Genomic DNA, 15,956 nt, shown 5'->3' with positions numbered 1-15,956 from the left:
CACTCCATCCTTACCCGGGAGTGGAATATCACACCTCTGGGTTGAGGTGCAATACTCCTGTAGCAGCCGAATCCTCAGGGTGCTACATTCCCCCCTGGTAAATCACAGCACGTCCTCGGGCTGTAAAGACAAAAACACCAAAACATACAAAAATTTTTTTTTTTCATATAAACATAATAAAACATATAAAACATTATATATATAAAACTTTTCATATAAACATTCTCGTAGTCGTTTCTTGTTTCAGGTTCTTCCTCCGGACACTGTGCAACGTGTGTCCGGGAAAAGTGCGACAGTCTCTTAGAAAAACTGGTTTTCCTATAAAACCGGTAGGGGGCGCTTTAGGACGCGCAACTATTTACAAGGGGTAGTGGCCGCTCTCAGTCCTCGGCCAGGTATTAGGGAGGAATGACCGCTCTCAGTCCTCGGTCAGTGGGATTTAGGGAAATACGGGTAACAGTTCACACATGCTGGTCCCAACGGGGACTATATTAGCAACAGCAACAGTTTCAGTTTCAGTTTCACGGTTTCAGTTTACGGTTTCAGTTTACGGTTTCAGTTTACGGTGCCCCGACGGGCAACTATATACAGCTTCTGCTTCGCTGTCCTTAGCGACGGCGTCCTCCTGCTCTTGCTTTATGGTTACCTTTGGCTTCAGACCCGTCCGGGTCCTCTTGCTCTTCCTCACACCGCAGCTCTTCCTCCGTCAGGCGATGCACATGGAGGGCGTAGGGACCTTTGGCACACTTGTGCCGGGTGAAGGTGACCTCGTCCCCTATATACAGGTCACGTCCTCTGTGTCCCTCCGGTAGGTGGGACTCAACGTCTCTTCTTGTCACGAAGACGTCGCCTGGGGTGCGGTGATCTCGGATGAAGCCCCACCCGTGCTGCATATTAAACTTGATCACAGTCCCGGTGGTGCGGGGACTATGCGCTGCACGGGGGTCTCTCCTGGCCCGGCTCTTCTGCTCCGCGCTCCTTATTTGGGCTTGTTGTTCCCGGACCCGCCTCTCTCTCCGCTCCCTCTCAAAGACCTCGAGCTGTTGCCGGCAGCACTCTGCACGCTCCGCTGCGGCTGCCCGAGTCTCCTGAGTGAACCCCATGAGATCTTCTCCGGTGGGGTCCCACTCAAACTGTGCTTCCTCTAGCGGGGGCGAGGTCCTCTTTACGGGCTTTGGAGCCGGGATCAGGGGTTCGTCTAGGGGTCTCTCTTTCCGGAGTCGGGGATGGTGAAACTCCGGTGGCCATATAAATGGCTGCCCATCCGGGCACGTGTGCTGGGCGTACAGGTCCTCTCCCAGATGCGGCACTCTTGGTCTTATGGGCGCGGTGGTGTTAGCGCCCGGGTTGCCCGGGCCTTGCGGCCAGGCCTGGGGTATCTGGAAGGTAAAGGGCACCGTAAGGACGGCGGCGCCCTGGGCTACTTGGCCCTGCGACCAGTCCGGGGGCTCCGCGGAGGTAGGGGGCGCTGTTGGTATTGCGGCGCCCGGGGGTACTAGGCCTTGCGACCAGGCTGGTGGTACTTCCTGCTTGGTCACGCTCGGGGTCGAGGCGTGTGACGTCACAGGGGTCGCGGCTCCCGTTTGAGGCCTAGTCTGCGGCGGTGACGTTGCAGCGACGGGCACGGCAGGATAGACTTCGGGCTCTGCGACGGGGAGCTGGGGCAGGTACGCGGTTTCCCGGTTTGGGGTATAGACGTCCCCTTTACCTGCCTCCACTCGTTCGGCTCCCTTCTCGGCGCCGTCTCCGGCCTTCAATCCTCCCGCGCCATCCTCAGAGGCGGTCTGTTTCCTCGTCTCGGGTGGCGTGCTCCGCTGACAGATCTCGGTCTGCTGGGCCATCTCTCGGCTCCACTGCGCCAACGTCTCTCGCTGCACCCGGGCCATCCTCCGTGCGAGGCCCTCCAGAGCGGTCTGCGCACACTCCCGGTCTCGGGGGAGCTGTGCTAGGACCTCCACTAGTCCTAGTGGGGTCGTGGTGTCCAGCAGGCTCCTGGCCAGCGGGCCGGTGCTGCTCTGCTCTTTGGACATCTCCGGGTGAGCTCCTCCGATACTCTTCTCCAGGCTTCTTGCCTCCGGGTGCGCTCGCTCTAGACTGCTCCAGGCGACACCCATCTTTGTTCTCTCCTTTCGTCTCCTCCCCCTTCGAGGGCGGTCCCGGGGCCACTTGGTGACTGTCAGCTCCAGGGGCTGTTCTTTCACGCTGACAGACACCTCTAGCATCACAGTCTCTGTTGGTGGGGGCGGTTTCCACTTTTGGCGCCATTTTCTGTCCTGGCCCACGATGGGAGGTGGCCTCCTGCCCTCCTTTGGCACGCCCATAATGGCGTCCGCTGCTCTTCCAAGGCGGGAAATCTGCGGTTTTGGCGGGAAGCGTCGCCCAGTGGCGGGAAACTCTGCAGATGGCGGGAACAAGTTGGAAATGGCGGACAACCGGCTGGAATCGATCTGTGATGGAGTCCGATGGCGGGGACCCTCCGGAACCGGCAGGAGACTTCTCTTTGAGGTAAACTCGTTCTTTTCTTCAGGCACGCAGTACCCGGTTGTTGTGGGCACGTAATCCTGCCGACTACGCCAAAGTTGACGCGCCCCCTGGGCCATATTCTTTTAGGGGGAATATCCGGAGCCGGATCAGATGGGGGTTGTAGTCTTCCGAGTGGCTGTGACCCGGTCCGTGCCCAGGGTGTCAAACTCAGTTGTATGTGGCAGTCCTACAGATGTTATTAAGTTCTTTATTGTCGACTACGCCACCCGTTGTATTGCGGTCACTATGGCCGCCGCTGCAGCAGGGTCCGCTGAGGCTGATGGTGTAGGTGCAGCTTGTGATGATATAACCCCCAACGGGTGGGGTATAGCCTCAGGGGGTCAGGTGCAGAGGATGGGGGTTGTGGTGGTGCAGCATAGATGTTAAATGAAGACAGAGTCGGGTTGTGCAGTTTAGGGTATTTACTCACTGCTGATGTTCCGGTCACTCCAGCTTCAAGTGACCTCCCGAGCCGTGCTGCGTCCACCAGGTCCTGGATCCAGCCAACCCCCAAGCGAGTCCGGAGCGTGACCCTGAGCTCTCCTTCTGTCCCTTCCTCTGGCCGTCCCCACTAGTGATCCACCCAGGTCCAGCTCCCTCGGGCCTTCTGTTGGGAGACCCTTGGCCTTGGGTTCCCTGACCCTCCACGTGGTATGCCTTCGGGGTGGATGTGGTGGGTGGCCGTGGCAGACACTGCCCACGGTCTCCGGTCTCTGGCTGGGGTGTGTTTTTGCCCCCACCAGCTTGGGTTCCGGTACCCTGATGCCGACTCTTCACCCGTGGATTGGATTTGGGGTCTTAGAGTCCTTTCTTCTGTTTCCCCCTCTGGGTCTCTCTTTCTTTCTCCTCTCTCTCTCTCTGGGGCTTCTCTGCTCCTCTGCTTCTTACTTCTCTGCAAAGGCTGACAGACTGACTGACCCTGTTCTTAGTTGGTGCCCACCTTATATACACCCTCTATGTGTGAGCTCAGGTGACCAGCACCCAATGAGCTCCTATCTTTACCCAGGCTGCTCCCCCTATCTGCCCCTACACTACATGGGATGTACCACCCCCCTCCCACTCCAGCCAGGAACAGACTCGGTCGTACCTGCACATTTCTAAGTGGGAGTACCGTCGGCCTGTTCCTCGGAAATGGGATGTGTGTAGTGCATGCAGCCTACCGAGCTCAGTTCCACACTCCATCCTTACCCGGGAGTGGAATATCACACCTCTGGGTTGAGGTGCAATACTCCTGTAGCAGCCGAATCCTCAGGGTGCTACAGATGCAGCTAAAAATTATTATTAATTTTAAATCTGGTGGAGCTTAGTATAGATGGCCTAATAGGATCAGTGCTGCACACTGCTACAAAGCCCAAATTATTTTCCTGTCAAGATACAGATAAACATGATTAGTAATTTTAAATCTGGTGGAGCTTATTATAGATGGCCTAATAGAATCAGTGCTGCACACTGCTACAAAGCCCAAATTATTTTCCAGCCAAGATACAGATAAACATGATTAGTAATTTGAAAGCTTAAAACGGTTGGTAGGGTGATTTTAACCAATCATCAAGCTTTTACTCTCCCCAGGATGACACAGGGGTAGAAAAGTCGTTTCGGATCCATGATTTGTTCATCTTTATGAACGTGAGTCTGTCTACATTATCAGTGGAGAGCCGCGTGCGCTTATCTGTCAGCACACCACCAGCAGCGCTGAACACACGTTCAGACAGAACGCTGGCTGCGGGGCATGACAAGATCTCCAAGGCGTAAGTGGCTAGCTCCGGCCATTTATCCAGATTGGAAGCCCAAAAAGAGCAAGGGTCCAGTGACACAGTCATGGCTTCAATGTTTACTTGGAGATACTCCTGTACCATCGTCTCTAGGCGTTGACTATGTGTCAGACTTCTTGTCTCCTGTGGCCTTGCAAAGGATGGGCTAAAAAAGTGGTGAAATGATTCCGCAAAATTGATGTTACCAGCAGATACTGTGGTTCTGTTACGGTTTGAGTGCTGAACACTTGACGGTCCCACGGTTGGCAAGTTGGAACTGTGAGATTCACTACGTGCACCACTGGTATTTTGTGGAAAAGCACATGTAAGATTCTGCAACAGTCTCTGCTGATACTCCTGCATGCGTACATCCCTTTCTATGGCAGTAATAATTTCTGCAAATTTACTTTTGTACCGGGGATCTAACAGTGTGGCAACCCAGTAGTCAGGATTATTTCTAATTCTCACAATTCGAGGGTCATGTTGCAGGTAGTGCAGCAAGAAGGCACTCATGTGTGTTGCGCATCCAGGAGCACCAAGTCCCTGTTGTGTTGGTGGCGAGGTAACAATCATGCTTCCTTCCTCTGTCCTCTCCCCCCAACCTCGCACAACAGAAATGTGATCAAGGTCTCCCTCATCTGATGAGTCTTCCATCAGTTCGTCCTCCACTTCTTCCTGGGCTCCTGCACCTTCCTCACTAGTTTGGCTGCTACCATGCGCCCTGGTAAAACCATCTCCCCCACCCTCACATGCCTGCCGCCTTGGTGCTGCCGACCGTCTGGACCTTGCAGATGTTAGCCCTTCCGCATACAACTCCTCCTCCTCTACTTCCTCCACCTCCTCTTGTGCCACCACCTGACTCCGAATTCTGTTTAACATGTGCTCCAGCATGTAAATCACCGGAATAGTCATGCTGATAATGGCATCGTCAGCACTAAACATCTTCGTCGCCATTTCAAAACTGTGCAGAAGGGTGCATAGGTCCCTGATCTGAGACCACTCCTCCAGCGTGATTTGCCCCACCTCTGGATCTCGTTGGCCCAGGCTATACGTCAGAACGTATTGCACCAGGGCTTGTCGGTGCTGCCACAGTCGCTGCAACATGTGCAGAGTTGAATTCCACCGGGTAGGCACATCGCATTTTAGCCGGTGAAGTGGCAGGCCCAACGACTTCTGTAGAGATGTGAGTCGCTGAGCTGCGGGATGCGAACGGCGGAAGTGAGCACACAGCGACCGTGCCCTCTGCAGAAGGCCATCTAGTCTGGGATAGTGGGCTAAAAATTGCTGGACAACCAGGTTCAACACGTGAGCCATACAAGGCACGTGTGTGACCCGGCGAAGGGCCGCACCCAGGTTTGCAGCATTGTCGCACACACGGCCTTCCCTGGTTTCAGGTCCAGTGGAGACAACCATTCATGAAATTGGTTCTCCAGAGCTGACCACAACTCCTCAGCTGTGTGACTCACATTTCCCAGACATTTCAAAGTAAAAACCGCCTGATGACGTTGAGCCCTACTGCCAGCATAGTAAGGAGGTGTGCAGGATCCCTTCTGCGCAGTTAGAAAGCTTGTGGCATGACCAGACAGGCTTTGGGTGCAGGTGGAAGACCGAGAGGAGGTTGAGGAGGCAGAAGCAGTGGAGGAACTTTGACATAAAGAGGATTGACGCACAACTCGTGGGGATGGCAAGACTTGGACAGCAGCCCCTTGTCCTGCTGTCACCATAGTTACCCAGTGCCCAGTCAGCGACATGTAACGCCCCTGTCCATGCCTACTCGTCCAAGTGTCTGTGGTGAAATGCACCCTGTCACACACAGAGTTTCTCAAAGAAGCGGTGATGTTGTGTGCGACATGCTGGTGGAGCGCAGGCACACCTTTCTTTGAGAAGTAGTGCCGACTGGGCATCTGGTACTGGGGCACAGCGACGGACATAAGGTCTCGAAAATCCTCTGTGTCCACCAGGCGGAAAGGCAGCATTTCTGTAGCCAAGAGCTTGCAGATGGTGAAATTCAACCTCTTAGTTTTCTCATGGCTAGGAGGAAATGGTCTTTTACTTGTCCACATCTGAGGGACCGAGGGCTGGCTATTGTGCTTAGACGGGGTTGATAAGGGTGTCCCCGGCAAACTGCCGGTCTGTGAGGAAGATGCAGGCGGACATGTTAGGTTGCCTTGATCCAAAGGTGGTGCTATCGATTTCGGACAGCGCTCAACACCAGCTGGTGTTACCACCTCCAAAGAAAATGATGACCTGCCAATCACGCTGGCTGTTGCGGGTAAAGAGGTGGCAGGTCTGCGCCCCAAAACAGGTGTGACTGCTGTCCCCCCAGTCACAGAGGATGAAGAGGCCGCGGATGCACAAGATATGGCAGACGGTGGTTGGCCCGGCCGGCTAGGCCGCATTGTAGCACACTGAGCTTCCCACTGCAACTTATGCTTCATGTCCATGTGCCTGTTCATGCATGAAGTACTCAAACTATGTATTTTTTGGCCTCTACTTAGCTTTTGCTGACAAATGTTACAGATAACACGAGTTGGGTCATCTTTATCGATCTGAAAAAATGCCCAGGCTATGCAAGGCTTAGCACCCATGTGACCTGAAGAGCCACCACGACTTGTGGTGAGAGGCAGAGTTGTGTTTGAGGATGCAGTTGTTGACGTGCTTCCAGTACTACGTCTCTGTCCAGGAAGGCGCAACCTGACCTCGTCGTCACTAGCATCTTCCTCCACCTCCTCTGCTGACCTCATCTCTTGGCTGACTGTGGGTTGACAGTAAGTGGGATCTCCAACCTCATCATCATCACCCTGTGCGTTATCACACCCGTCGTCCTCAGAGCCAACCTGTTCCTGCCCTGACAAAAAACTAAAGTTGTCGCTCCAATCAGGTATTTGAGTCTCATCATCGCGTTCCTCATTGTCTCCACCAACAGGAGTTACAGTTTGGGAATGAGGGTCTACATTATGGTCAGAACCTTCTGTGTCTGGTCCTGGATCCGACTCATAAAGATTCTGGGCATCAGTGCAGATCATTTCCTCGTCTGGATTCACAGAAGCGCTGGAGTCGACCTCTGATTCCCAGGCTATAGTATGAGTAAACAGCTCTGCAGACTCAACCATCTGTTCTACCTCATACTCAGACGGGCAGCTGGAGATTTGGGAGCTGTGAGGAAGCAAGTGCGATTGGGGTGACACCTTTGAGGACTGGAGTATTTGTGATGTTGAAGTTGATGTGGAGGAGAGCCCACTTAAAGGAGCACTTGATATCCGTTGAAGCACCTGCTGTTTTTGTGCCTCATCTGGAATTTGTAGCGATTGGCGTGGCCGTAAGAAAGGGATCTTATCACATTGTCCGCTAAAAGAAGTAGACATTTTAGTTTGGCTGGAAGATGGTCTTTCTTCTGCAGATGTTACTGTTGCTTTAACACCTACCCCACGGACACAACCTTTTTCCCCCTTCCCAACACGCCTATTCCCCTTTCCACCAGCAGCAGGCCTTTTTCCACTCATTTTGGTGGTTAACTAATTCACAACTCTGGAGTTGTTTGCACAAAAAAACAATGGATGGGAACCGAGCAGAGCTGAGTGACCAAACTGTGGTATTAGGCCAAAACTATTGGCTGGGTTAGATGCAGAAAAAAATTATATTCAATTTCAACCTGATGGAGGTCAGTATAGATGGACTAATAGAACAAGTCCCACACACAGCTAGAAGCCCAAATATTTTTTCAGAGGTAGATGCAGAAAAAAATTGTATTCAGTTTGCAACCTGATGGAGGTCAGTATAGATGGACTAATAGAACAAGTCCTACACACAGCTAGAAGCCCAAATATTTTTTCAGAGGTAGATGCAGAAAAAAAATATATTCAGTTTGCAACCTGATGGAGGTCAGTATAGATGGACTAATAGAGAAAGTCCCACACACTGCTAGAAGGCCAAATATTTTTTCAGAGCTAGATGCGGACAAAATATTATTTTTAATTTGCAACCTGATGGAGGTCAGTATAGATGGACTAATAGAGAAAGTCCCACACACTGCTAGAAGGCCAAATATTTTTTTCAGAGCTAGATGCAGAAAAAAATTATATTCAGTTTGCAACCTGATGGAGGTCAGTATAGATGGACTAATAGAACAAGTCCCACACACAGCTAGAAGGCCAAATATTTTTTCAGAGTTAGATGCAGATAAAAATTATTTTTAATTTGCAACCTGATGGAGGTCAGTATAGATGGACTAATAGAGAAAGTCCCACACACTGCTAGAAGGCCAAATATTTTTTCAGAGCTAGATGCAGAAAAAAATTATATTCAGTTTGCAACCTGATGGAGGTCAGTATAGATGGACTAATAGAACAAGTCCCACACACTGCTAGAAGGCCAAATATTTTTTCAGAAGTAGATGCAGAAAAAAAATATATTCAGTTTGCAACCTGATGGAGGTCTGTATAGATGGATTAATAGAACAAGTCCCACACACAGCTAGAAGCCCAAAAATTTTTTCAGAGGTAGATGCAGAATAAAATTATATTCAGTTTGCAACCTGATGGAGGTCTGTATAGATGGATTAATAGAACAAGTCCCACGCACAGCTAGAAGCCCAATATTTTTTCAGAGGTAGATGCAGAAAAAAAATATATTCAGTTTGCAACCTGATGGAGGTCAGTATAGATGGACTAATAGAGAAAGTCCCACACACTGCTAGAAGGCCAAATATTTTTTCAGAGCTAGATGCAGACAAAAAAATATTTTTAATTTGCAACCTGATGGAGGTCAGTATAGATGGACTAATAGAGAGAGTCCCACACACTGCTAGAAGGCCAAATATTTTTTCATAGCTAGATGCAGATATAAATTATTTTTAATTTGCAACCTGATGGAGGTCAGTATAGATGGACTAATAGAACAAGTCCCACACACAGCTAGAAGCCCAAATATTTTTTCAGAGGTAGATGCAGAAAAAAAATTATATTCAGTTTGCAACCTGATGGAGGTCAGTATAGATGGACTAATAGAGAAAGTCCCACACACTGCTAGAAGGCCAAATATTTTTTCAGAGCTAGATGCAGATATAAATTATTTTTAATTTGCAACCTGATGGAGGTCAGTATAGATGGACTAATAGAGAAAGTCCCACACACTGCTAGAAGGCCAAATATTTTTTCAGAGCTAGATGCAGAAAAAAATTATATTCAGTTTGCAACCTGATGGAGGTCAGTATAGATGGACTAATAGAGAAAGTCCCACACACTGCTAGAAGGCCAAATATTTTTTCAGAGCTAGATGCAGACAAAAAATTATTTTTAATTTGCAACCTGATGGAGGTCAGTATAGATGGACTAATAGAGAAAGTCCCACACACTGCTAGAAGGCCAAATATTTTTTCAGAGCTAGATGCAGATATAAATTATTTTTAATTTGCAACCTGATGGAGGTCAGTATAGATGGACTAATAGAGAAAGTCCCACACACTGCTAGAAGACCAAATATTTTTTCAGAGCTAGATGCAGATAAAAATTATTTTTAATTTGCAACCTGATGGAGGTCAGTATAGATGGACTAATAGCGAAAGTCCCACACACTGCTAGAAGGCCAAATATTTTTTCAGAGCTAGATGCAGAAAAAAATTATAGTCAGTTTGCAACCTGATGGAGGTCAGTATAGATGGACTAATAGAACAAGTCCCACACACAGCTAGAAGCCCAAATATTTTTTCAGAGGTAGATGCAGATAAAAATTATTTTTAATTTGCAACCTGATGGAGGTCAGTATAGATGGACTAATAGAGAAAGTCCCACACACTGCTAGAAGGCCAAATATTTTTTCAGAGCTAGATGCAGACAAAAAAATATTTTGAATTTGCAGCGTGATGGAGGTCAGTATAGATGGACTAATAGAACAAGTCCCACACACAGCTAGAAGGCCAAATATTTTTTCAGAGCTAGATGCAGAAAAAAATTATATTCAGTTTGCAACCTGATGGAGGTCAGTATAGATGGACTAATAGAACAAGTCCCACACACTGCTAGAAGGCCAAATATTTTTTCAGAGCTAGATGCAGAAAAAAATTATATTCAGTTTGCAACCTGATGGAGGTCAGTCTAGATGAACTAATAGAACAAGTCCCACACACAGCTAGAAGCCCAAATATTTTTTCAGAGCTAGATGCAGAAAAAAATTATTTTCAATTTGCAACCTGATGGAGGTCAGTATAGATGGACTAATAGAATGATGCTATGCCCAAAAGATTTTACTTCACTAGGTGCAGTAAAAAAATTGGTATTCTATACACAGGTGGTATATCTTGCAGCACAGATAGGCTACTCCACTGACTAACACACTCTGCAATAGGCCAAAAAGGATTAGCTTTGCTATATTCAGCCAAATGCTGTGAAAAAAACTTGCACAGCACTGGCACAGACCTGCCTGGCAAAAACTGATAGGAACTGATGTAACCTAGTCCTGAAAAGGACTGCAATTACAATTAGTCTTTACTCCCACAATCTATCTATTTAAGAGCACAGACCTGCCTGATAAAAGTTGTAGGAAATGCTGTAACCTAGTCCTTAAAAGGACTGCAATCACAACTATTCCCTACTCCCAAGCTATCTGTAGATTTGTGCGAAAATTGGCTTGAAATTAACAAGGTATAGCGCACACAGCAACAGCGGTGCCGTCTAACACGCAGCTGCAGCAGTGAGAAAATGGTGGCGACGGGGAAAATGGCTTGGTCTTATAGGGCAAGGACATGTGACATACACTGCCAATCACACATGCCCTTGCTTGTGTGAAAAAAAGCACTTCGCTCCGTGTGTGCGCTGCTGATAGGCTGACAGATTGCACCTCCCCACTGCAAATGCGGGAAAGAGAAAAAAAAATGGAGATCTTCATTATTCCTGCAGAGATCCATCCCCTGCCCCTCCCCCCACCCCGCTGTACACTCAAACTGCGTATTACCTGAAAAAAACGAACCAACAAAAACCAACAAAAGTTGGAAAACCAGGGTACAAAACTAAACAACAAAAACCAAAAGAAGACCCTTAAAAAATACCTTTAATAGTTTCTTTTTTAAAAAAGATACTCAATGGTACCTATGGAACAGAGTATACACACAAAAGCAAATATATACTTTGATATACTTCAATTATCATACAAAGGGAGGGATGTAAGACAACGATCCAAAATTGCCCTAGGTCACCCTAGTAGTAGATAATAGCCCACCTAAAGGCCAAGTATTCAGTTCACCCTAAGGGTTCGAATGATGTCCCCACTGATCAGTGGGTAAAGCTAAACTCTCCCTAAATCCCCATGCACACACAAGTGAAAAATATATCAAAATAAAAATAATAAATAAATTGCAAGGCGTCAGATACAGTGACAAGATGCCAGTCACATACAGTATCAAAAATGGACTAAATGAAAAATAGCCCGTTATACATGGCAGTCGACTATACAAAATAGGCTTAATCAACTATCGCCCGCAAGATACCAATCCCATACAGTATCAAAAATGGACTCAATTGAAAATAGCCCGTTAACGTTGCAATTTATTTACATGGAGGTCATCTCCATGTATGACTTCCAGCGTAGTCCTAATGGGTGTTTTTTGTAGAGGCTTCTATTACTTGTCCATTTTACCTTTACAGACATGGTCATTTTAGCCGATTTGTGTATTTTAACTCCCAATCTCAATCACTTTTTCAAAGCGATTTGAAGATTTTTATTGATTACGTATATTGAGGAATAGAAAGGCTACACTAATGGATACACTAATGTGTCATGTGTTTGTCTAGTATTTTGTATTAGGAGTACGGAAGGAACGTCCCTGGGAGGTACAGAAAATCTACAAAATGATCACAATTTCAAAGAAGCCCAGGTAGCAGCATCTACTTGGGAAAAAAGTAAGTAGTATCCTTATTATTGTACACTATGTTTCGACTAAAGAAGATTTTTAGATAACAGTTGGCCCAATGCTCGTCCGGCCAACAGCTATCACTTCTGACTGCTGATGATTGTAAAAGCTCAGATTTATGGGGAGAACATAGTAAGCTAGTGCCAAACTCATTTGGCAGGGGCTTATCTACTTGCATATCAAAAGGATTGGTCTAAAAAATTATATCTGCTCAATCTTTATCTTTCCCAACATCAATAGTTGTGGACAACTTCATCAGATAGTCACTTGGAATAGGGAAATCGTCTCCTACAGAAGACCTTTATCTAGTGTGTAAAGGGGGTTTTAGGAGTACCATACACATTAGACTTATGTCGGCCTTAGCTGACAATCTAATATGCATGGGGAAATACCAACTCTTCTCAGATGATGTCGCAGTAAGATAAGAATCTGACAAGTGTGATTTCAGACTGCCAATCCTTTGTTCTCAGTGACATAAGCTGCCGCCATAGAAGTCTGGCAGCGGCTTTCTCGTATAGAACACGAGCGCTGAACAGATCTGAACACTCCTGTCTATGGAGGAGACTATGAAATAAGAAAAAAATGAATTAAGCATTAGTTCTAAACATATTAAAGGTGTATGCTATAAATATCCCACAAATGTGGGTCCCATCACTTTTACCAACTTCTGTCCAGAGATTGAAGCCTCGACTCGCACCCACCGTCAGGAAAGGAGAGGTGGCCGCTCATGCATATCTCTCTCCATTTTATCTTTATAGAATGCCCAAAAACCCCTGAGCAAGTATGCTTATCACTTCCAGGGCTACTTTTTACATGAATGGAGAGAGCTCTTTTATGGCCACCTTCCATGAGGTGGGTTTCTATCTATCTGTCAGTGTTCCAAATGTGACAACCCCTTAATAGTTTTTGGTCTTGAAGCAATCCAAAGGTATTGGAGGAACGAGGGTTAGGACTGGTTCCGCCTAAGTACAGTCATGGCCAAAAGTTTTGAGAATGACACCAAAATTATATTTTCACATGATCTGCTGGCCTCTGGTTTTTATTAGTGTTTGTCTGATGTTTATATCACATACAGAAATATAATTGCAATCATATTATGAGTACCAATAGGTTATATTGACAGTTAGAATGAGTTAATGCAGCAAGTCAATATTTGCAGTGTTGCCCCTTCTTCTTCAAGACTTCTGTAATTCTCCCTGGCATGCTCTCAATCAACTTTTGGACCAAATCCTGACTGATAGCAGTCCATTCTTGCATAATCAATGCTTGCATTTTGCCAGAATTTGTTGGTTTTTGTTTGTCCACCCGTCTCTTGATGATTGACCACAATTTCTCAATGGGATTAAGATCTGGGGAGTTTCCAGGCCATGGACCCAAAATCTCTATGTTTTGTTCCATGAGCCATTTAGTTATCACCTTTGCTTTATGGCAAGGTGCTCCATCATGCTGGAAAAGGCATTGTTGGGCGCCAAACTGCTCTTGGACGGTTGGGAGAAGTTGCTCTTGGAGGACATTCTGGTACCATTCTTTATTCATGGCTGTGTTTTTAGGCAAGACTGTGAGTGAGCCGATTCCCTTGGCTGTGAAACAACCAAACACATGAATGGTTTCAGGATGCTTTACAGTTGGCATGAGACAAGACTGGTGGTAGCGCTCACCTCTTCTTCTCCGAATAAGCTGTTTTCCAGATGTCCCAAACAATCGAAAAGGGGATTCATCAGAGAAAATGACTTTGCCCCAGTCCTCAGCAGTCCACTCCCTGTACCTTTTGCAGAATATCAGTCGGTCCCTGATGTTTTTTCTGGAGAGAAGTGGCTTCTTTGCTGCCCTCCTTGAAACCAGCCCTTGCTCAAAGAGTCTCCGCCTCACAGTGCGTGCAGAAGCACTAACACCAGCCTGCTGCCATTCCTGAGCAAGCTCGGCACTGCTGGTAGTCCGATCCCGCAGCTGAAACAGTTTTAAGATACGGTCCTGGCGCTTGCTGGTCTTTCTTGGGCGCCCTGGAGCTTTTTTGACAACAATGGAAGCTCTCTCCTTGAAGTTCTTGATGATGCGATAGATTGTTGACTGAGGTGCAATCTTTGTAGCTGCGATACTCTTCCCTGTTAGGCCATTTTTGTGCAGTGCAATGATGGCTGCACGTGTTTCTTTAGAGATAACCATGGTTAACTGAAGAGAAACAATGATACCAAGAACCAGCCTCCTTTTAAAGTGTCCAGTGATGTCATTCTTACTTAATCATGACTGATTGATCGCCAGCCCTGTCCTCATCAACACCCACACCTGTGTTAATGGATCAATCACTAAAACGATGTTAGCTGCTCCTTTTAAGGCAGGACTGCAATGATGTTGAAATGTGTTTTGGGGGTTAAAGTTCATTTTCAGGGCAAATATTGACTTTGCAAGTATAGTAATTGCTGTTAAGCTGATCACTCTTTGACATTCAGGAGTATATGCAAATTGCCATTACCAAAAATGAAGCAGTAAACTTTGGAAAAATTACTATTTGTCTCATTTTCAATACTTTTGGCCATGACTGTAGACCAGCAATGATCTATGGGAAAGAAAAATGCAAAATAGCTCTCTACCAGGAGGAGAGAAAAACTCTGTCTAAAAACTTCCCTCAGTAGGTCTTGCTAGGGAGGATTTTCTCCTCCTGGGAGAGAGCTGATTTGTATGTATGAAGTAGGAGATGTACTGAGGTATGGTGTGGGCCCAAAGATTTCTGTTTATGTCCTATTACAGTTTCAAACTATTTGGATCTTGTACTAAGCCAAGAGGACTGGCATGTACTTTCAGACCTTAGAATTGCATTATTATTGTATACTGTTTTAATTTGTCAGGTAAGTTGAACAAAAAGACTATATCGGCTTTAAGAGGTAAAGAGGTTATCCTAGTAGTGGACGCCATTGGAGAAAGTAAAATACAAGACATCCAGTGGGTCAAAAATGGGATCAATTTTGCTACGACCCAGCCATCGGAAAGTGTTACCATCAGAGACAGTAGCTATGATGGCAGACTGGGAAGTTCTAGTGATGGATCACTAATCATATATAAATTTGAAATGGAAGACCAAGGAGAATACAAAGCTGACATACTGATGACCGACCTAGAGAAGAATGAAATTGTTTATGTCTTAAACATTTCTGGTAAGTTTTGTGTTGATCAGATTGCATATGTCTCTTGTTATTGCCAACTGCTTCTAAATAGATAAATGTCTCCCAAGGAATCTTAGAACAAGACTCGTCTTAGTTGCAGTATTCATCTGCGGACAGATCTCTTCAAGACTTTCTGTAGGATCTGGTTAGATATGTGAAGTTTAAAAGACACAACCTTTCTAAAATTCTCTTAGAAAAATCAGGAAGAATATAGAGAGGTTTTACGCACTTCTTGTTGAGAACTTTAAAGAGGACCTGTCACTTGCCATAAATATGTAGTTGTTTTACCTTGGCGTAAATGCCGCCGTCCTCCTGAATCCGGCGATGTTTTACTTTTCTTCCTGCGCTTCTCTGTTCCTGAGATATGGCCCCTTCTTCCCGCTATATATCTATAGTGTTTTTAGACAACTGGGTGTGGTCATTAAGAAGACACCCACAGTGAAGAGTTAAGGACCACCCCACTTTGCTAAAAAGATTAGACTTATATACAGGGAATGAAGGGCAATATCTCAAGAACAGAGAGGAGCAGGAACAAAAAAGAAACATCCCCGGATTCAGGAGAACGGTGGCATTTACACCAGGTACAAAAATTACATAATTATGACAAATGACAAATCCCCT

At 46.5% G+C, this 15,956-nt stretch overlaps 1 protein-coding gene across 3 annotated transcripts in view; it reads left to right on the top strand.

The window, feature by feature from the left end:
- Positions 1-15,956, top strand: part of LOC141154081 (uncharacterized) — a 167,832-nt gene that overhangs the window by 129,861 nt on the left and 22,015 nt on the right. For all 3 annotated transcript variants that reach the window (XM_073639516.1, XM_073639515.1, XM_073639517.1), the window contains 2 exons: positions 12,059-12,166; positions 15,021-15,326. In XM_073639516.1, coding sequence (XP_073495617.1) covers positions 12,059-12,166; positions 15,021-15,326 — 414 coding nt within the window. The remainder of the gene's footprint in view (positions 1-12,058; positions 12,167-15,020; positions 15,327-15,956) is intronic.

This window comes from Phyllobates terribilis, unplaced genomic scaffold (genome assembly GCF_046119375.1).
Source record: "Phyllobates terribilis strain yellow unplaced genomic scaffold, ASM4611937v1 Scaffold_7__3_contigs__length_470593459, whole genome shotgun sequence".
Lineage (NCBI taxonomy): Eukaryota > Metazoa > Chordata > Amphibia > Anura > Dendrobatidae > Phyllobates > Phyllobates terribilis.
The sequence above is the reverse complement of the archived record's forward strand: the minus strand, read 5'-3'. Positions and strand labels throughout refer to the sequence as shown.